Below are 21,085 nucleotides of genomic sequence, written 5' to 3'. Positions count from 1 at the left end.
ATCACGGGGAGGGCTTTGCTTTTAGCTGGAATGAGATGGAGCCCCAGGAGAGCTCAGAGACCTGGCGGGGTTCACAGGCTCCCTCTGGGGGGCTGCCTGTGGGGGGCTGCCTGTGGGGGTGGGAACAGGAGCAGGAGGCTGCAACCTCCCAGAGGGAGAGGGTGAAGGCTGGGCCCGGGTGGGAGGTGGAGGGGAGAAGAGTTTAGGTTCTGGGTAGAGGGTGTAGGTGGAGCCCGCAGAGTTTGCTGAGAGATTGGAGAGGGTGTGAGAGAAAGAGAGGAGTCAGGAAAGCCTGAAGTTTGGGGGCCGCCATCCACCAAAATGGGGATGTGGAGTTGGGCTGTTTGGAGGGCTGGGGAGAGGGATGGGAATGGAGTGTTTCAAGAGGAAGGAACAGCCTGTCCTGTAAGAGGGCTGGGGAGCCATTCTCTCTGCGGGGTGCTCCTGGCCAGAAGCTGTGCGGTGGGGCCTCCCTTTCCGTGTGGTCCCGCCAAGGGGCCCGGGACCCACAGACTCAGGCAGCGGCCGCAGAGCGGGGGCGGGTCTCCCTGCGGCCTGGGTGTCTCGGCCCCTCACTCTCCATCTTCGAGGCCGGGCTCCCCCATCGGTGAGAGGGCGCTGCTGCCCTCCCCCACAGAAGTAGTGGGGTCCCCGCGACGGGGCCGACTCCCTCCAGGTCACGGCACAGACCCGCGCCGGGGAGGCTGGGTTCTGACCTCTGGGCTGACAGCCGCTGGGACGGAAAGGGGTCCCCAAGCCCCGGCGCCGCCGGGACCCCCGGAGGACAACCCTTCCCGCAGCCGCGATCCCCACCCCCAGGGCCAGCCGCCCCGACTCCTCGGTTTCCCACAATCTCCATTCACCCGCAGCTCCGCCCCGCCGCTCAGGTTCCTCCCTGGGGGGAGGGGGAGCTCCCGGCCCGGGGCGCCCTTGGAGCTGAGGACCCCTTCCCGGCCCGGGGGAGGGCGCGGCAGCCGGTGCCAAGGCAGCTGCCATGGCGGCGTTTCGTTTTAACCAGGGCAGCCTCCGTGTTTCCCTCTCTCCTTCGGTTCTCGCTCTCCGGCTCCTCTCCGGCGTCCCAGCCGCCTCTCCATTTCTCGGTCTCACTCTCCCCCCCCGCCCCCCCCATCCCCGCTCCCCCGAGTCCCCCTCGGTCTCTACTTCGCCCTGCGGCCCCTAGCGGCTCGCAGCCCCTCCGCGGCCGGGACGGGAACCCCCCGTCTCCCTCTCCCCGCCCCCCGCCACCCCCCCGGCGGCCTGATCTCTAGGCCCCGCCCCCTGCCGGGCCAGCCCCCCTCCCTCCCGCCTCGCGGGCCGGGGGCGGCGCCGTGACGCGCGGGGGCGGGAAGGGGGTGCGTGACGCTGCGGCGGCCTGCGGCTGCTGAGCCCTTTTGTGCGGGCGGCGGGTCGGTGGGGCGGCGGCCTCGGACGGCGAGGCGGCCGTGCTGCCGGGACGCCCAGCTCGGCCCAGCCCCGCTTAGCCGCCGGCCCGGCCCTGCCCCGCGGCTGGGCGCGCCCGCCGCCGCATCCATGTTCGAGTAAGGACCGGCGGGGCCACGGGGCGCCGGGGCCGGGCGGGGGCGCGGCCGGAGCCCGGGTCCCGCAGCCTGGGCACGGGGGCCCGGCCTGGGTGCGGAGGGGGCTCGTGGTCCTTGGGTGCGCACGGGGCCGAGCGCCGACGGCGGGGCGCTCCAGCCTGGCTGCTCCCCGGCCGGGAGCGATGCGCCAGGTTGGCGGGGCCGTCGCTGCGGGTCCCGGGCTGATTCCGCAGGAGCGCGGCCTGCGGGGAGGGCCCCGGCCCGGCTCGCTCCTGCCTGGGAGGCGCGCGGGGTGGGGGGGGGGGGGGCGCGCGACGCGCACCCGGGCCTTTGGACTGGGCTGGAGGCGGGGCGGCTCGCAGGCCCCGGAGCAGCCCCTCCGGGGCTGAGCCTCCTCCCACCGTCCTGTCGCGGGTCTCGTCGGGGTTCCTGGCGGGTAGGGACTTGCAGGTATAGCAGGCCGACCGCGTGCCTGGCCCCGCGGGGGTCCTGCACCCGGACTGGGCCCGGTGTTTCCGAATAGTCGTAGGTGCCTGGGAAGTTTGTGTATGGGTGTCAGTGTCCTGGTGTGTAGGCCGCTGTGATCCTCTTTGGCCGTGTGTGTGTGTGTGTGTGTGTGTGTGTGTGTGTGTGTGTGTGTAATTTACATCTGATTCCATCTGGGGCTTCAAGTGTCACTCTAAGTTGACTGTGTGTGTGACTGTAATGTGTGGCCATATGTGTCTGGGGCTCTGTGCTCACTCCTGTGACCAACCCTCCGGCTCTGCATGTGCCGATAAGTTACCCCTGGCCGTATTCACTCTGTCCACGCATGGCCACACATGTGTGACTGAGACTCTCTGGGGCTGTGCCTATAATGTACCTCGGATTCCATCTTTGTGTGAACGTTCCTGTGTGTGTCCGTTTGCGACGTCGTTTTATGTGTGTGCCTGGCCTGCCCTGTGTGCAGCTGGGACCCTCTGGGGCTTGGTGTGTGTGAAGAGAAAGGGACCCCTTGTGACTCCTCGTGGGCCTGGGGCCCTCCCTCCTGAGACCTTGCGGGTCCCCCTGACTATTTGGAACAATGGTCATAACTGCCGCTGTTCCTGTTACAGTGTGTAAGGCATGTCCCACGCGTTGTATCGAACCTGGCCTCTGTGTTGTTGAGGTGGGGCCACGCCCCTGGGGCCCCGTTATTCTGAGTCCTTGGCTTCTGTGCGAGGAGGGGCCGGGTTCTCTGTCAGCCACAGCAGCTGACGCCTCGGTCCCTTGCCGTGTCAGAGCAGGCCTTTGCTTTGTCTTCCCCACCCCAGGGGGAGCACCCTGGGAGCCGAGCTGACCCTGTGACTGAATTTCCCTAGGTTGTGCCTGTGTTAGCTGGGGTCCTCTGTGACTGTTCTTTCACTGCATGACTCACTGGGAATGTTGCTTGCTTTCAACTCTTCTCTGAGATGTTCTCGTAGCTGTATGTGTGAATGGGATTTACCTGGGACTTTTTATGGTTTTCTGTAACGCTCTGCAGCCTCGTGTGTGTGTGCACATGTGTGTGTGTGTGTGTAGCTGCTGGGACTTTGTGGCTGTAGCATACTTTAATGCTGTGCGTATTTATGCTGGGACTCGGGCTCTGTGTGTGACTGTAACGTACCTGTGGCACTATTGCTGGGTGGGGGTGTGGGGAAGGCTTCTTGCAACTGCGGAGAACTGCAGTGTGCCTGGAGCTCTGGGCCTGTTTAGCCCCAGGAAGCTGGAGGTGAGGTGTCTTCAGTGGCAAAAACCCATTTTCTTCTTAGTCCCCGCCCCCATAACGGTACTCCAGCCACTTGGGGCTCCTCCCTTCTGTCTGCTGCAGGCTGCCTGGTTGGGCAGCCTCAGGGCTGGGTCTGCCCTTGAGCACTTCCTGTTCCTCCTGCTACGGAGCGAGATCTGGGAGCACAGGCCCTGCCCTGCTCTGTCTGTCTGTGTTAGACCTGTCCTCAGGTGCCCTCCCCTGACCTGTTTCTGCGGGAGACTGTGGCAGGTTGAGGAGGGGTCTGCATTGAAGTTCATACCAGAGGGGAGAAGATGAGGCGGGGAGGAATGGTCACCTTTCCTTCGGACCCATCCGTAGCTCACCAGTGCCCTTAGGGTGAAATCCAAACTCCTGCCCAGAGCCCACAGCACCTGTGGGTGGGCCTGTGCCTTCCTGTCCTCCTTCCCCGCCCCACTGCCCACCTCACTCTTAGGACCTGCTTAGCTCACTGTTCCTGCTCCCTAAACAGTCTTCTCCGTCCCTTTGCCAGATCTCTGTTTATCCTGGGGGCTCAGCCTAAGTGTGCCCTGCACCCCACCCACCCACCCACCTAGCCCTCCTTCATCACTGTGGCCCTCCAGCTGGAACCTGCACCATCTCTGATTCAGTAGGTCTGTGGTGGCTCCCAGAATCTGCATTCCTCACAACTTCCAGGTGCTGCTGGTGTGACCAGCGTCAGTGAGGTTATCACCCTCGCTTACAGGTTTCCTGATGGATTGTTCCCCAAACAGAACATCCAGTCCTTGCCGGCAGGGTTTACACCTGGTTTGCTCACTCCTGTGTGTCCAGTGCCTAGTGCGTGGCAGGTGGTCCGTGTGTAGTTAGAGAGTGAATGACTGCAGTTTGGGGTCAGTCAGGCTGAGGTATCTGGCCATACCTGTCGCGGTCAGCATAGCATCTTCAACACGGGTGTGCTGGGGCAGTGGCAGTGGCCATGTCAGGCTGACAGTCCTTAATGATCAAATCTGAGTGCCTTCCCTGTGGTGGGCTGTCTGTCTGTCTGACCTGCAGGCAGCCCTGTGAGGTTGGTACTGCTCTATTCCCATTATACTCAAGAAGAAACAGGCACAAAAAAAAATCGTTCAGAAAGCTTTCGACACTTAACCCAGGTCACCCAGGGAAGTGGCTAAACGGATCAGCTTTGGCCTCAGCCCTCAGAGGGTTGGGCAAGCCGTATACCTGGTTGAATCCAAGTTCCGGGCAGGATGGGGGAGATGAAGAGGTGGAGAGGAAGGGGGGTTGGGAGGTAGGAAGTGTGTTTTAAATAGAGGGAAGGAAGGTGTCTTGGAGACATGTCCATCGAGCTGAAGGAGGCGAGGGAGCCCTGCAGGCGTCGGGGAGAAAGGGCATTTGAGCAGAGGGACTAGTCAAGGCAGGAGCTGGGGAAGAGGGAGCGAGAGGAGAGGCGATGAGAGCAACCAGCCCTGGGCTTTTAGTGGCGTGAGGGGGGCAGCAGGGGCGGGCTTACGAGGAGGGCCCTGACCTGCCTGTGGTTCATAGGCTCCCTCTGACTGCATGTGGGGGGAGAGGGGTGGAGCAGGGGGACCTAGGGAGAAGGTGGCTTTGAAAGTTTAAGAGGAGTGGTGGTGGCTTAGGTCACCGTCTATTTCATTCATTCATTTATTTCCACAAATCCATTTCACAAGGACAGGGGACATGACTGCCGACCCTGGTCCCTGTCTTGAGCAATCCCGGGGACAGAGCAGTAACCAAGACAAGAGGGAGCTTACAGATCTGTGGGGGAGAGGGAGTTGTCATCACACAGTGACAGCATAGAGGAGTCAGGGCGAGGATGAGGGAAGCATCGGCAGAGTGGTGTGAGCTGGGGTAGGAGCTGTGGGGGGCGGTGTCCAGGAGGGAGGAGGTGTGGAGCGAGCGCCCTGAAGGATGCATAAGAATTTGCTAGGCCAAGAAGGGAAAGGACAGTCTGAACAGGACAAGAGCATGTGCTAAACCTTGGAGACCAGAGAAGTTTGAGGAGCTCTGGGTGGTTGAGGAACTCCCTACCTCCTTCCCAGGGAGATCGAGTCCCCCCGTGTTGGAATCCTGCTCTGAATTAAACGGACAAGTGGTTTGCTGCTTTGGGCCTCAGTTTCTTCCTCTGTGAAAAGGGTATGTGTGTGACAGTCGTATCAAGTGCACAGCATGTTGTGGGAAGAGTACCTTCATCCTATGCAGCGCTGGCCATGGCATTGGGTCCTGACACGCGTCCCTTTACAGTTCCCCGGCTGAGCCCACAGCCCTGTGGCCGTTGGTGTTTATTCTGTCCTGGGAGCGTTCTGCTTGTTCTGGGCTGTCTCCCAGCAAGCGGTCCAATCCTCCGAGCAGGAACCACCTCGCGTGGTATCTGCTGCTCCCAGCTCTAGGCCGCGTTGGGATTACTCATGTAGTCACCAGTGTGTATTCAGAGCTCACTCGGTGCCAGGTTCAGTTCTGGGTGCTGGAGGAGGCAGTGAGCACACTGAATAAGTGATCCGGAGGAGTTTAGATAGTGTGGGTGGGGCTGGGGCCACTTCAGGGGGCCACCAGGGGAAGAGCATGGGAGTGGAATAAGACAGAGCTGCTTATGCTGGGCCTCTGGAAGGACATTCAGGCACAGGGAATAGAAGTGCAGAGGCTGGAATGGGGGGGGGGGGGTGCCAGGGACAACACGAGGCCTTGGTGCCACGGGAAGGACTGCTTTCAGCTGAACTGAGCTGCAGCCTGGTGAGAACTCAGCCGGGAGGGTCCTGTCCCGACCTGACGCGGGTTCACAGGGCCCCTCTAGCTGTGTGGGGAGTCGGTTATAGGGGCCGCTGGTGTGCTGGAGGCAGAGCCAGGGCGCCGGAGGCGGGGACGTGGGGTATATCATAGAAATGAATGGAAATAGATTTTGGAGGCGGGACTTGCTAACAGATTAGAAATGAGGGGGAGCAAGAAAGAAAACGCTTAGGTTTTTAGCTCAAGCAGCTGAGTGGAAAGTGGCTGCTCAATAAGTACTGTACAAATGGCTGATAAGTTAATTAAAAAATAGCAGCTATACTGAGAGTGCGCTGTGTGCCAGGCTCTATGAGAAGCACTGTGCGTGTATTGATTCGTGTGATCCTCCAGACAACTAGATGGGAACATGTATTTCTCACCCTTGGGTCACAGATGAAGTAACCGAGGTACGGAGAGTTAGGGAACCTGCTCTGGGCCCTGCCGCTAGGAAGTAGATGGGTGGGGATCAATGGACTGGTGGGCAGGCCTCCCAGAATAGGCCTGTCTCCATACCCCAGCTTGTTTGACCCCATAACCCCTTCTTTCCCTACCCCAGTACCACCCCCCACTCTGGCCGGAGCACGCCAAGCAGCTCCCCATCTCTCCGTAAGCGGCTACAGCTCTTGCCCCCAAGCCGACCCCCGCCTGAGCCAGAACTAGGCACCATGGTGGAGAAGGGGTCAGATAGCTCCTCAGAGAAGGGTGGGGTGCCTGGGACACCCAGCACCCAGAGCCTGGGCAGCCGGAACTTCATTCGCAATAGCAAGGTTGGTGCAGGCCCAGGCCGGGTGGGGAGATGGGGGGGGGGAGTTGGGGGATCCAGGGGCTTGTTCTGATTCCACTCCTTTCTCTTGCAGAAGATGCAGAGCTGGTACAGTGTAAGTGTTGGGCAGAGGGACTTGCTGGAGGGGAGGGAGGGAGGGAGGAGGCAGCAGTCAAGAAGTGGGTGCTGGGGTCAGCAGACCTGGGGTCATACCTCTGTTGGCTACTTATGTGCTGTGTGTGACCTTGAGTGAGTTGCTTAACCTCTCTGGGCCTCTCTCCTTGTGAAACAGTCCCTATCTGAAGGTCACTATGAGTCGATGATGATGGTGGGTATGTGACACAGAGCCTGGCTTATGTAGGAATCAGTAGATGGGAGCTCTCATCATGGTCACTCTCATGTTACTGGCGGTGGAAGCCAGAATGAGCTAGACTTGAAGCCTCAAAGAGCTTGTCCGGGACATAGGAGACTGAGGGGCTTCTGGGAGCATAGTGGGGCAGAATTAAGGGTAGGAACCCCGTCGGGACTCACACCTCCCAAACTTTCTCCAGATGCTGAGCCCCACGTACAAACAGCGGAATGAGGACTTCCGGAAACTGTTCAGCAAACTCCCTGAAGCTGAACGCCTCATTGTCGGTGAGTCTGATGCCCACCTAGTCTTGGACCTGACCCTGAGCTCCCAGCTCTGCCCTTCCGACCCTCCCCGCCCGGGTGCTCGCCAGGCCAGCCGTGTGACTCGGGTGTCTGTCCGCCCATCTCTCTCTGGCCGCCTCAGATTACTCCTGTGCCTTGCAGCGTGAGATCCTCCTCCAGGGCCGCCTCTATCTTTCCGAGAACTGGATCTGTTTCTACAGCAACATCTTCCGCTGGGAGACAACAGTAAGCCGACGCAGGAATGAGAAGTGGCCTCAGGGCAGGGAGGGCTCTGGCCCCTTCTGACCCACCTGTCCTTCTAGATTTCCATCCAGTTGAAGGAAGTGACCTGTCTGAAGAAGGAAAAGACAGCCAAGCTGATCCCCAATGCCATCCAGATCTGCACAGAGAGCGAGAAGGTGAGTGAGAGGACCTGCTGGCAAGGCCATGTGGTCACTGATCTTAGCCGGCTCCTCCCTTCTCCCACCACCGAAGCCCTGTATTTTCTGCACCCTGATCTGTGCTCAGTCGGTGGCTTTCTCTTTGTTCTTCCTGCCCCGGCCAAGGCTCCCATCATCTCTGACCTGGATCTCTGCACCAGCTCCTACTTCCTTAGTCCCTGCAGTCCGTCCCCCTCCCCCCCCCCGACAGCTGCTGAGACAGGATTAACAGTAAAATCCTTCCCCCCCACGTATCTACAACTCAGATGTCCCCTCTCCTTGGAAGCCTTCCCTGACACTCCATTCTGTCCTCACAATCTTGCCTCATGGTCCCAAGATGGCTGCCTCACACCCACGGCCCAGACAGGAAAGGAAAAAGAAATGTGGCCGGGACACACACACACACACACACACACACACCCACACCCACTTCACAGCAGAATTCCCTTTGTGTTTTATTGGCCAAAAAAAGATCAGCTGACCACCCTACTGGGCAAAGGAGGCTGGGAAAGTACCATGGGCTCCTCCCCCTCACAGCCCAGTCACTCTGGACTGACCCCATCTGGAGATGTGCCTGTCTCCTGCCCTGGACTGTGAGCTTTGGGGGCGGGGGCAGGGTCCGGCCCAGGGACCATCTTCTCATCATAGTGACTCCAGCGTCCATTGCCGAGTTGGGCACAGGATACACATGCTGTGGCATGAAGGAAGGAATGATGGATGGATGTACATCAGGATGGAGATCAGGAACAGAGCTGGATGGGGATGGAGCCTCCTTCCATCCTTCCGTGTCTTTCCCACACCCCACCTCTCTCCTGCAGCATTTCTTCACCTCGTTCGGGGCCCGGGACCGCTGCTTCCTGCTCATTTTCCGCCTCTGGCAGAATGCACTGCTTGAAAAGGTGGGCCTGGATGAGGCCTGGGTGGCGGGTGGGGGTGCTTACGGGTGGGCCAGGGGACCCTGGAGCCAGGGGTGCCCGAACTGCAGGACCGCTCAGCTCTTCTCTATGAGTATCTGGCCCCACGTATCGGCAGCTTCCTCCATAGGCACCATGAGGGGCCACCATGGGCTCTAGCACCAGACCCTGCCCACTAGAAAGGTGTATCCATGGCCCCTTATTCGCCGTAATGGTTTTATGTGTGTGGCAGCAAAATCCGATCTGGGCTAATAGTATGTTTATTATCTTGTGTGTCAGCAGTTCATAATCGAACTTTCTGCTGGGATGGAAGTGGTCTCTGTCTGTGCTGTCCAGTAGAGTTGCCTCTGGCCAAGAGTCTGTTGAACTCTTGAAAAGTAGCTAGTGTGATTGAGGATCTGCACTTTTAATTTTAATTAATTTAAACGTAAATGGTCATGCATGCCTATTGCCTAGCACAGGTCTAAATCTCACTATGACTATTCATGTGTTTCAGGACAAAAAGTTATTAATGTGCATGACTGGAGTAAAGCTTAGATGTGATCAATATAAAGTTATAGTATCCAATATAGAATCTACCAGTGATTCTCGAACTTTATAATTTCAGAACCCTTTAAACTCGTTAAAATAATTGTAGACTCCAAGAACATTTGTGTAAGTAGGTTATACCTAGTGATATTTACTATATTAGAAATTGAAACTGGGACATTTTTATTTTTATTCATTTATTTTTAAAATATATTTTATTGATTTTTTTACAGAGAGGAAGGGAGGGGAATAGAGAGCTAGAAACATCGATCAGCTGCCTCCTGCACACTCCCCACTGGGTATGTGCCCACAACTAAGGTACATGCCCTTGACTAGAATCGAACCTGGGACCCTTGAGTCTGCAGGCCGACGCTCTGTCCACTGAGCCAAACTGGTTAGGGTGAAACTGGGGCATTTTTAAACACAAGAATACACAAGCACACTTGCATTAGCCACCAGAAAAATGACAGCATGGCCTGTCATAGCCTCTGGAAAAGTCCCTTGTATACTCATGAGAAAATAAAAGTGAAAAGATCAGTAACATCTTATACTACTAGTAATATTTATTATACTTGTGAAATAATTTTGACCTCATGACCCCCCTGAAAGGGTCCAGGGGACCCCCAGAATTCTTTGGGCCACACTTTGAGAACCTCTGACTTACTATACACTGCACTGGATATTAAATATACTAGTTATTATCATTGGCAATGTACTATCATCCTTAAATCCCAAATCTTAATTTTGAATCGTATCTTGCCCCAAAGGTTTTGAGTTAGGGATTTTAGATTTTTCCTTACTACAATCTGATAGCCCATTGAGTGCTAGCTGAGCCGGCTCTCCTGGAATGCCCACTGTGGTTGCATAGGTTTACATAGGATGCATTTGGCTGCAAGTGACTGAAACGCCAACCAAACGATGGCTTAAGAAACAGATACTGAATTATTTCATAAGGTAATAATAGCTAACACTTCTGGTGCTACTAAGTGCGAGGCACTGATCTGAGCATTACACGAATTAACCCATTTAACCTTCACAACCACCCTATGAGGCAGTATGGGTTATTATCTTTACTTCACCCGCGGGGCATGGAGGGATAGACTTGCCCCTGGTCACATGAGCTTTTATGTGGCAGTCAGGTTCTGGACTCCTCTCATCCACTGCGTCACACTGATGCTCATGTAACGACAGGTCTGGAGGCAGGTGGTCCAGGGTGGGTTTGAAGGCGTCCCTATGTTGTCAGGATCCTAAGCTCTTGTCCGTTTTCCCATACTCTCATCCTTTGCATATTAATGTTTTGTTCACATGCTTGTTGCCCCGTGGTTACAAGGTGGCTGCTGCCGCTGCAGGCGTCATGCCCTCATATAAGTGTCCCAAACATGAAGGAGAAAAGGGGTGAATCGAAAGTGGAATTTCCTTTATCAGGGAGGAAAGGCCTCCTTTAGCAGATTTCTCTTTGTATTTCTTTAGCTCGAACTGGGGCACGTGACTGCCTTCGGTTGCAAAGGAAGTTGGGTTTGTGGCAAAGGAAAGATGAATTGGCTGGAGAAGATTTCCACCCCAAACAAATCAGAGTTCTGCTGGCAGGGAGGGAGGGTGGCTAGATGTCAGGTTGGCATGGCTCATGGTCTGCTGCTGCTGGCCTGTAGCCCCTCGAAGGCCCAGACCCGCTCCTCCAGCGGTGCTGCGCTCACACCTGTCCTCTCGGGGGGCAGCCCCAGCCACTAGGAGCAAGTGTGCTGGGGCGGGGGCTCAAACAGGACAGCACAGTGTCAGAGTCTGTGAGAAGGGGAGGACAGAGGAGGGTTCCAAGCTCGGGCCCCGAAGCCAGGTTGCCAGGGTCGGAGTTCCAGCCCTATCACTGAGGAGCCGAGGGACCTGGATAAGCCACTGAGCCCCATCGGTGAAAGGAATGCTGTCCCTACTTCACAGCAGCCAGAGTTGGGCGCAGAATAAGTGCTCGGCAGTGTCGGCTCTTATGGGGCAGGGGTGTCAAGTGGTTAGCTCAGGGTGCTAGACCAGCCCCGGGGATCACATCTCAGCACTGCCACTTGGGCACCTCTGTGCTTCAGTGTCATTGTCTTAAAACGCCGATAAATGCACCAACTTCACAGAATGGTTTTAAAGACTCAGTAAGTTGACTCCTGTGAAGGAATTGGAATGCCTGGCATATGGTAACAGCTCAGTGAGCGTTGGCTCTGCGCGGAGAGGTTGCACACACCCCTCTGCTGCCGCTGTCATTATTACTGCTATTACTGTTTTGTCATTGTCATTTACCCCTTCTGGCCATGGGTAGCTGAAAGGCCAGGGCTCCTGAGGACACCGGAGAAATGGGTGGGGGCAGGACAGCATCGGGGGGTTGGGGCAGAGGTTCCGGAGGCTGGCTGGGTTTGAATCTCTGACCTCGTGCACATGACTTCTCCTCCCTGGGCCTTGTATTCTCCTCTGTAAACTGGGACCGTTGACCTGTAGCTGTGTGAGTGTTGTGAAAACCTGAGGGGAAAGTCCTGGGCATACTGACTCCTCCTCCCCAGGGCTGCCTTGGGGCTGAGATTTAGGATGGGAGACCATGCTGCCCCGTGTGGGCACCGGGGGAACTGATGAGGCTGGTGGGGACGGGTGGGAAGGGCTCTGGCCTGGGTGAGGTGGAGGCCAGCCCCCTTACGTCCTGCCTGCCCAGACGCTGAGTCCCCGCGAGCTCTGGCACCTGGTGCATCAGTGCTACGGCTCAGAGCTGGGCCTCACCAGCGAGGATGACGACTATGTCTGCCCCCTGCAGCTGAATGGTCTGGGGTGAGTCCGAGGTTGACAGCTGGTTCCGGGTTTTGGGGGAGACACGGGGGGCTGCGTGCAGAGCTCCTGGACTCCTGGGTGGAACGAGGTGGGTGCATGGGGCTCAAGGATACCGTGACCTCACCCCCTCCCTTTCATTGCAGGAGCCCCAAGGAAGTAGGAGATGTGATTGCCCTGAGTGACATCACCCCCTCAGGGGCAGCCGACCGCAGCCAGGAGCCAAGCCCCGTGGGTTTGCGCCGTGGCCACATCACCCCCAGCCTTTCCCGAGCCAGCAGTGATGCAGACCATGGGGTGAGCAGGAGGGTGGGAGAGAGAGGAGGGTGCTGAGGGGAAGGCACAGGCGAAGGCTAGAGGTGGTGTTGGGGAGAGGGACAGGTTAGGGGAAAAGGAGGGCATGGTTAGAGGGACAGAGAAGTGGATGGAGGGAGGGGTAAGAGGGGGCAGATGGAAGGATAGGATGGAGCTTGGGAGTGGGCAAGGAAACTAGGGGCAGGCAAAGGAGAGAGACAGATGGAAAGAGTGAGAGACAGCAGAAGCAAGAGAGGAATGGATGGATGAGTTAGGATGTAGGCAAGGCATGGACAGGACAGACGGATAGGACAGGTAAGAAAGCTTATGGCCCAGGCATCCAAGATAAGCCTGGAAGGGGCTCTCAGCCCTCGCCTCTTGTAGCTCTGCTGCAAGCCCTCCGTATACATGTGACCTCCAGGCATTGGTTTTCTTACAGTCTTGAATTCTAATGGTCGATGTGGGCACTCAGGAGGCCCTCAGGCTGGGATGGAGGTGGGACAAGGCTGGATTAAGCCATTCTCTGCAGGCAGAGGAGGACAAAGAGGAGCAGACAGACAGACAGCCAGACGCCTCTTCCAGCCAGACAGTGATTCCAGTGGCTGAACCCCCGAACGCAGAGCCCACCCCACCTGATGGGCCCACTTCCTTGGGCCCCTTGAAACTGCTGCCCAGTGAGGAGCTGTTGACGGACACGAGTAACTCCTCCTCGTCCACGGGGGAGGAAGGTGAGGCAGGTGGTCTGAATCATTTTTTTCAGTTGCATGTGACAACCTTACTCAGACTGGTATAAACAGGATTTGCTAGCTCACTGGACTAAGAAATCCAGGGAGGGGGCAGGTAAGGCATTCACATGGTGTTGTTAGACACCTGGTACCGTTAGCTCTGCTTTAAAGGTAGCAGGGCAGGGTGGATAGCAGCACAGACGCTGAAGCCAGATGGCTAGGGTTCAAATTCTGGCCACCGTGGTTCCTAGCTATGTAACCTGGGAAAATTATTTAACCTCGGGGAGCCTCATTTCCCCCATCTGAAAAATTGGATAAGCACTAATAATATTCACTTCATAGGGTTGTTATTAAAAGAATTAAATGAGTTAATACGAGTAAAGTTCTTGGGCCAGTTAGTATTAGCTATTATTCCCATCATCATCATCATCATCATCTCCATTTCTCTGTACCAACTTCATTTTCAGGCAGCTTCTCCTCTTGTGGGAGCAGAGGGAGCCCCTGCCCTGCTCCAGAGAAGCCTAGCAGAAGGAAAAGATGCTTTCCCAGTGGCTCTACTAACAGCTTAGGGTTGGCTCTGAGTGGAGAGCGAGCCAGCTCCTGAGCTAAGCACTGTGGCTGCCTGGGGTCACACACTCCCCTCTGAAGCAATCACTGTGGCTGTTTGGTCTGGTTGCACACACCCCTCTGAACCAATCACTGGTTGCCTGGGATCACACATCCCTGAACAGATCCCTGGGGCCAAGCGCCACAGGCCAGTGAGCCTGTGATTGCTGGAAATGCCGTTGGCTGGGCCTACGTGATTGCTCCACCTTGAACCAATCCTGGTGGCTCTGATTGTCTGGGCCTGGGGAACACGCCACCCCTGGGGCAGAGGGGGCCGAGTAGTGTGCTGTGTCACAGGGTCCACTGCGGTCTAGGAGGATAGGCCTGCCCACCCACTCCACAAGGCCAGGAGTGGGGGAGTGGTCACCACAGGGAATCCGAGGAACCACTGAGGAAGGAGGAGCGCGGGTGGCCTCATTCGCTGCCCTTGTGTGTGGCCCAGCAGACCTGGCTGCCCTGCTTCCTGACCTCTCTGGCCGTCTCCTCATCAATTCCGTCTTCCACGTGGGTGCAGAGCGGCTCCAGCAGATGCTCTTCTCAGACTCGCCCTTCCTGCAGGGCTTCCTGGAGCAGTGCAAGTTCACAGGTCAGGAGCTGAGGTCCCCGGCACAGGGAGGGCTGGGCAGGACAAGCCCGGAGACAGACAGGCACTGCTGTGCAGGTTGGGTGTGGCAGGGCGCGGGGGTTAAAAACAGCATCCATGAGACCAGAGTGGGCTGCCTCTTACTGGCAGGGTTCCAGCCTGTCTGTGCCTCAGTTTCTTCTTCTGCATGATAGAGGTATGATAATAGTTCCTGTCTTATCAGGGTCTCAGGAGAGTTAAGTGAGTTAATACTAAAAAAGTGCCTAGAACAGTAACCGATAGTACAGATTTCATAAATACGATGTAATGATCATACATTTAGTGCCCGTTCTATGCAGAGACCAGGACAGATGTACCCAGAATCTAGTCATGAGAGGAAATAGATTCTCAGACAAATAAGGGTGAGTGTCAGAGGGGTAGCTGAGATCTGAGAAGTATGAGGAAAGGCTGCTGGAAGGATGTGAAACTGAAACTAAGGCCTGAAGGAGGAGCTTTTCCAGGGAAAGAGGAGGAGGTGGGGGAGAGGGACCCAGGAGGCCGGCAGTGTGGCCTGCAGAGGCCCTGAGGCTAGAGGCAGGCACTGTGAGAAACGCCTTGAGGCTGGGCCCCTGTGGCCTGATGTGGCGAGGGGAGCCACAGCAGCAGGTAAAGTGCAGGGTTGACCATGAACCAGCAGAGGAGTCAGATGGGGGCGGGAGTGTCCAGGCCCAGGGCTCTGGGGAGAGCCTGGAGGACAGTTGTACCGCCCCTGAGAGAGGGCTCCAGAGGACGGGCAGGTTTGAAGAGATGCTGACGCCGATGTGGGGCCCAGTGGGTGGGAGGGGTCCAGGGAACTTTCAGGGGAAGGTGTTCAGGAGGTCACAGGATCTTAGGTCTGAGGCTTAGGGGAGAAGCCAGGACTGGGACAGAGCGGGAAGCTGAGGCTGCAGGAATGGATGAGATGGCCTCAGGAGAGGTGAGAAGTGTAGGAAGAGGGAAGGTTCCCGCCATCATCAACATACAAGGTTTTCAATGTCTCAAGGAAGGTGGGGTAGGCACTAAGCTGGGGACGTGGAGGAAAAGCAGGTTTGGGAGCAAGGCCTACATGCAGCCTGTGGACAAAGGGCTGGAGAATAGTGCCCTCATTCTGCGCTTCCCTGCCCCAGACGTGACCTTGAGCCCCTGGAGTGGGGACAGCAAGTGCCATCAACGCCGAGTGCTGACCTACACCATTCCCATCAGCAACCCGTTGGGTCCCAAAAGCGCCTCGGTGGTAGAGACACAGGTGAGCCAGCCAGGTGGCCAGCTGGGTCGGGTGGCAGGTGGGGCAGCCCTGACTCCCTCCCTTGTCCCTGCAGACTCTGTTCCGGCGCGGCCCGCAGGCGGGCGGGTGTGTGGTAGACTCGGAGGTGCTGACGCAGGGCATCCCTTACCAGGACTACTTTTACACTGCCCACCGCTACTGCATCCTGGGCCTTGCCCGGAACAAGGCCCGTCTCCGGTGAGCAGCTGCCTCCCCCGAATGCCCTGGTGGTTCCAGAGCCTCTACGCCCCACTCTCCCAGCCAAAGTCAGCAGCAGGAAGTTGGTTGCTGCCCTGGCAGGCAGAAGTGTTGGTCCCTTAAGAGGCCAGGGACACCCAGAGGTGTTGGGCCTGAGCTTCTAGAAGGATGGCGCTGCCATTGACCAGGATGAGGAAATGGGGAGAAGTAGGTTTGGGGAAGATCAGGAGCTCCGTTGGGGACGTGTTAAGCTATCTTAGACACCCCCCCCCCCCCCCCATGTAGAGGCGCATGCAGCAGCAAGATGGAAGGGGTTCAGGGCTGAAGAGGGTATTAAGCCTCAGTTTGGGTGGGCAGTGCTTACGGAAGGGAGACTTGCCAAGGCAGTGGGTATGGACAGAGAAGGGTTTACGGGCTGACTGGCCAGCATTTCTGGTGAGCAGGGATCACAGGGAAGCCATGGGTGGGTGGGGGCAGGGTGTTTGATTTGTCTATGGGTGTACAGGGCCTCTCTGAATGAGGGGGAAAACACCCCCCGAAATGGGGCATCAAGGCTGGAGTCAGACCCTGACCCCTGACCTCATTCCTCCACCCCCAGAGTGTCCTCTGAGATCCGCTACCGGAAGCAGCCCTGGAGCCTCGTGAAGTCTCTCATTGAGAAGAACTCGTGGAGTGGCATTGAGGATTATTTCCACCACCTGGGTAGGGGGCAGAGCTGGGCAGGACGGAGGTGGGGCGGGGGCGGGGGGGCGGGGGGGCGCTGGTCAGGCTCAGACCTGCAGAGTGCTCTTTGTGTCCGCAGAGCGAGAGCTTGCCAAGGCCGAGAAGCTATCCCTGGAGGAAGGCGGGAAGGACGCCCGGGGGTTGCTGTCAGGCCTGCGGAGGCGGAAGCGGCCCCTGAGCTGGAGGGGTCATGGTGATGGGCCCCAGCACCCAGACCCAGACCCCTGCACCCGGGCTGGCATGCACACCCCGGGTGTGTCCCTCAGGCCTGGGCAGGGCAGGCGGAGGAGTGGGGCCCTTGGGGTGGGCTTAGATGAGTCTGACTCCGAGTTGCTCTCCCACAGGCTCCCTCAGCTCCCGCTTCTCGGAGCCGTCCGTGGACCAGGGCCCCGGGACAGGCATCCCCAGTGCCCTGGTGCTCATCAGTGTTGTGTGAGTAAGGAGGCTGGGCTTTGGGCTCGCACAGGCCTGGGTCGGCATCTTGTCTGTGTGGCCAGGGCCTCACTGGGCCTCCGCCTGAGTGGGAGTGTGTGCTCACCGCAGCAAGGATTGAAGGAGCTGCTGTCTGGGACGTGCCCAGCACAGCTCCATGCACGGTGTGCTGCTCTGTTCATCGCGGAGAAGTCTTCCTGCTGGGAGAGGGCCGCCCGGGACTCTGGGAGGTTAGAGGGACCTGACCTCACCCAGGGGGCAGGGAGGGCTTTCTGGAGGAGCAGGCACCCAAAGGAGGTGAAATTAGGTGAACCAGGAGAAAGGCAAAAGAAGCAGTCATACTGCACATTGTACCCATGTTCTCTGTGCCTAACCCTGAGCTGGTGATGCTGGGGACTCGGTAGTTACCAACAGCTCTGGGGGGAGACGGTCCTGGCACCAGACCACAGTGATGGCGGAAACACAGGCAGAAGGGACAGGGCTGGGATGGGAGAGCCCGGGAGGCCCATGGAGGCTTCCTCCAGGCGGGATCAGGGGGAGGGGGGGGGCGGTTAGAGAAGGCTCTCTGGGACAGAAGCCGCCTGAGCTGAGGCCCCAGAGGGTTAGGCAGGGAGACCCACATGCAAACGTCGGGAGGCGTGGGGGGGCAGGACACTGAGGAAATGGAGGTTGGATCCCATGGACATGGACTCTAGGGGTGAGCGTCAGATCGGCCACGCACTCGGCCTGTCTGGGCCAGCCTCAGTTTCCCAGCAGTGGAAGCAATCTAGTGAGAGGCTGTGTGGCATGCTCTGCTGGGACGGGTGAGGAGGGTGGGGGTGGGTAGGATGAGCTGGGCAGTTCTCATCTCTTTGTTTCCCCTCACTGCCTCCTCAGGATCTGTGTGAGGTAGGGTCTGCCCCTGCCCTCCCCTCCCCTCCCCTGCCCTCCCCTCCCCTCCCCTCCCCTCCCCTGCCCTCCCCTCCCCTCCCCTCCCCTGCCCTCCCCTCCCCTCCCCTCCCCTCCCCTCCCCTCCCCTCTCACCCCTGGCTGTAGCTTCTCTGTTCTCCGCCCTTGGCTCTCCCAGGGCGGTGATTTGGTGGACGGTTAAGGGTGTGGGCGTCAGACAGGATGAGAACCCTGACTTGGCTGCCTCTGTACTGTGTGACCCTGGACATGTCTCCCCGACTCTGAGTCTTAACTTCCTCCTCTGAAAGGGGGGCGTGGTGGTGTCCTTTCAAGCTGTGTGTGTGCCCGACTCCTGACCTCTGTCCCCTGCCCCCAGCCTCATCGTCCTCATCGCCCTCAACATCCTCCTCTTTTACCGCCTCTGGTCCCTGGAGAGGACAGCCCACACCTTCGAGTCCTGGCACAGTCTGGCCCTGGCCAAGGAGTGAGTGGGTACCCTGAGGGGGTTGGGAGCTGGGGCGGGTGTGGGGAGGCCAAGACTCCACTCAGGTCCTGTACCCCCCAACAGCAAGTTCCCCCAGACGGCCGCCGAGTGGGCGGAGGTCCTGGCTCTGCAGAAGCAGTTCCACAGCGTCGAGGTGCACAAGTGGAGGCAGATCCTGCGGGCCTCGGTAGAGCTCCTGGACGAGGTGCGGCCCCGGGGCTGTGGGACCCCGCACTCACATCCAAGATGCGGCAGATGCCTCTGGGCCTCAGTTTCCTCCTCCATAAAATGGGAGGCCATTCATAGTCCCCCAGCTTCTAGGGTTGCCCGAAAAATCGGCAGAATGGAAAAATAGAATGTACTGGCTCTCATCCTGGGTCCAGCCACTAAATGGCAGTAAGAATTGATCTCTGCTACCATATTTTGACTGCCTCGCCCCCCAGGTTCGGCTTGGTTTGGGGCATCCTCTCCCCCAGCATGAGCAGGTGGTGCCTGCAGCTCTAAGCTGACAAAGGAAAGTGCTCGCTCTCACTGGCTGCTGGGCTCGTGTGCCCACCCCGAACCAGCACAGCGGCCAGGGGTAGGCCAGGCTCGGTCCCTGAGTCCCTCCCCCACTTGGGGTGACTAAGGGATCACATAAGGGTGGGAGAAAAGTTCTCCAAAGGATACTGGGGTCTCACCTCTAGAAGGGGTTGCCTCGTATACCCCCTATAGTTCAGGGCAGCATCTATTCCGAAGGCCAGGTTTAAATTCCGGTGTGTGACTTGGGGCCTTGGCTTCCTCCTCTGTAAATGGGAGAGTAATTGACGTTACCTCAAAGACGGTTATGAGGGTTAAATGAGTTCAAATTAGAATAGTGCCAAGTTCATAGCGAACACTTTGTGTTTGCTGTTAGTAGTGCAATCCCAGCGCTAGGCACACAGTAGGTGCTCAATAAAGTGGTGGCTCAGCACAAATTCCAGGCTCCTGGGGTAAGTGCCCAATGTGGGGGGAGTGGGTGTGGGAAGTTGGGGAGCAGCTGGCAGTGGCTGGGCACCCAAGGGTATCTGAGTGTAAGTTGGTGGGTAACAGTGAACATCGTGTCTGGTCACTATGGGCCATAATGCTGAGGCTTATCTAGGGGCCTCATTGCACCCTGAAATTGTGCTCGAACAGGTACGCTCACTCTGGGAAAGGCCATAGGACAGGGTAGAAGGGTTTGAAGCTCAGAGACGGGGGGCAGAGCCTCTCCATCCTCAGCTAAATGCTTGTTATTTTCCTCGCACATTGCTATGGGCACAGAGTTGACTTTTCAAATGTATGCTAACAGCAGACACTGGTCAAGCTGGGCTGCTCTAAGCGTCAAAATGACCAGCTGCTTTGCTTCTCATGGCCAGCCTCTGAGGGAGGTGCTCTCATCCCCCCATGTCATAGATAGGGATGCTGAGGTGTGGAGCGATTAAACTTGGCCAAGGTTGCGTAGCCGGGAATAAGAATAACATGTGTGCCAGGTCCTAGGTGGTCACCCATCAGGAACCTGAAATAACCTGGTACAGCAGGTATGTTACTGACCCATCCTTCAGCTGAGGCACCTGGGACGGGGAAGGGGCTTGCCCAAGGTTATTCAGGAAGTAGCAGAGGCTGGACTTGAACCCAGGCCATCTGGGCCCCTTTCGTCTGCTGCCTGTAAGAAGTTAAACTGGGTACAGATGGCTCCGCTTGTGTAACACCGTGACCCCGGCAAGGGGACATGACCTCTCTGGACCTTCAGTTCCTCAGCTGCAGAGTGGGAAGTGATATCCCCCCTCCCAGCATTCACCTCTTCCCCCAGATGAAGTTCTCGCTGGAGAAGCTGCATCAAGGCATCACTGTGTCAGACCCTCCCTTCGACTCCCAGCCACAGCCCGACGACAGCTTCTCCTGAGGACGCCAGGTCACGCAGCCATTCCCCCAAACGGACAGATGGACACAGAACCTCGGTGACCACTGCTGGCACGGTGTGAGCACCAGGAACCTCCTGCCCACCCATCCCAGTGGCCCAGCTAGGGGCCATGCAGACATGGGGACCACAGAACCGAGATGCACTTTAGACCAGCGTGTGCGAGTCCAGCTGCCATTGCCTGCCCAGCCAGGGAGCTGGCCTGGCCTTTGGCAGGCCCCCTGCTAACTTATTTTGCCCTGCTGGAGTTGTGGGGGCACCTCCTGGGGTGCACGATTCCCTCAGCTCTGGGTTTAATGTATTATATTTATTTGGGCTGACAGAGTCCCAATAAAGGGTTGGAAATGGCTGTGGCTGTGCCTATGGAATGGGCGGGAGCCTCCTGTTGCACTCATCCCATGCGCCAGGGAAGGGGATCTGTCCATTTCCTGGGGCGATAGTCACTGACATGACCTGGAATTCCCTAGCGTCGCACACAAGCTTTGCCTCATCAGGGTCCAGTGTGGGGGCTCCTAGGACAGACTCTAATGCCTGGTGGCCTGGGTTCAGATCCCACCTCTGATACTTAAGCAGGCATGTATTAACCTGGCGCCGGTCAGTCTCTTTCAGGCTTAGTTCTGTCTTCTGTTCACTGGGCATTAGAATAGCCCCAGTCTCCCAGGGTTGTTCCAAGTGAGTTGTTCTCAAACTTAAGCTACATCAGAACCCCCTGGAGGGCAGATTGCCAGACCCACCGGCAAAGTGTGATTCAGCCGGTCCGGGGTGGGCCAACAGCCTGTGCTGTCAGCAAGTTCCCAGGTGATGCTGCGGATGTTTGTCTAGGGATCCCACTTGGAGAA

General features: G+C 57.7%; 1 protein-coding gene across 9 annotated transcripts; it reads left to right on the top strand.

The window, feature by feature from the left end:
- Positions 1–1,367: 1,367 nt before the first annotated feature.
- Positions 1,368–20,595, top strand: GRAMD1A (GRAM domain containing 1A). 9 transcript variants are annotated; one of them, XM_054711228.1, is made up of 19 exons: positions 1,368–1,538; positions 6,602–6,812; positions 6,903–6,923; positions 7,360–7,444; positions 7,584–7,687; positions 7,765–7,860; positions 8,700–8,780; positions 12,004–12,116; positions 12,260–12,410; positions 12,937–13,135; positions 14,181–14,324; positions 15,467–15,585; positions 15,659–15,801; positions 16,400–16,503; positions 16,604–16,777; positions 16,869–16,956; positions 18,221–18,328; positions 18,394–18,533; positions 20,120–20,176. In XM_054711228.1, exons 1-19 carry the CDS (start codon positions 1,531–1,533, stop codon positions 20,140–20,142), a joined length of 2,112 nt encoding a protein of 703 aa, XP_054567203.1. In that variant the 5' UTR covers positions 1,368–1,530; the 3' UTR covers positions 20,143–20,176. The 9 variants fall into 9 exon arrangements, with proteins under 9 accessions (XP_054567203.1, XP_054567206.1, XP_054567199.1 ...); XM_054711224.1 differs by having other exon boundaries at positions 1,369–1,538; positions 20,139–20,595; XM_054711227.1 differs by having other exon boundaries at positions 1,370–1,538; positions 14,184–14,324; positions 18,413–18,533; positions 20,139–20,595.
- Positions 20,596–21,085: the final 490 nt, after the last annotated feature.

Source organism: Eptesicus fuscus, chromosome 21 (genome assembly GCF_027574615.1).
Source record: "Eptesicus fuscus isolate TK198812 chromosome 21, DD_ASM_mEF_20220401, whole genome shotgun sequence".
In the NCBI taxonomy this organism is placed as follows: Eukaryota; Metazoa; Chordata; class Mammalia; order Chiroptera; family Vespertilionidae; genus Eptesicus; species Eptesicus fuscus.
This window is presented reverse-complemented; position numbering and strand designations above follow the sequence as displayed.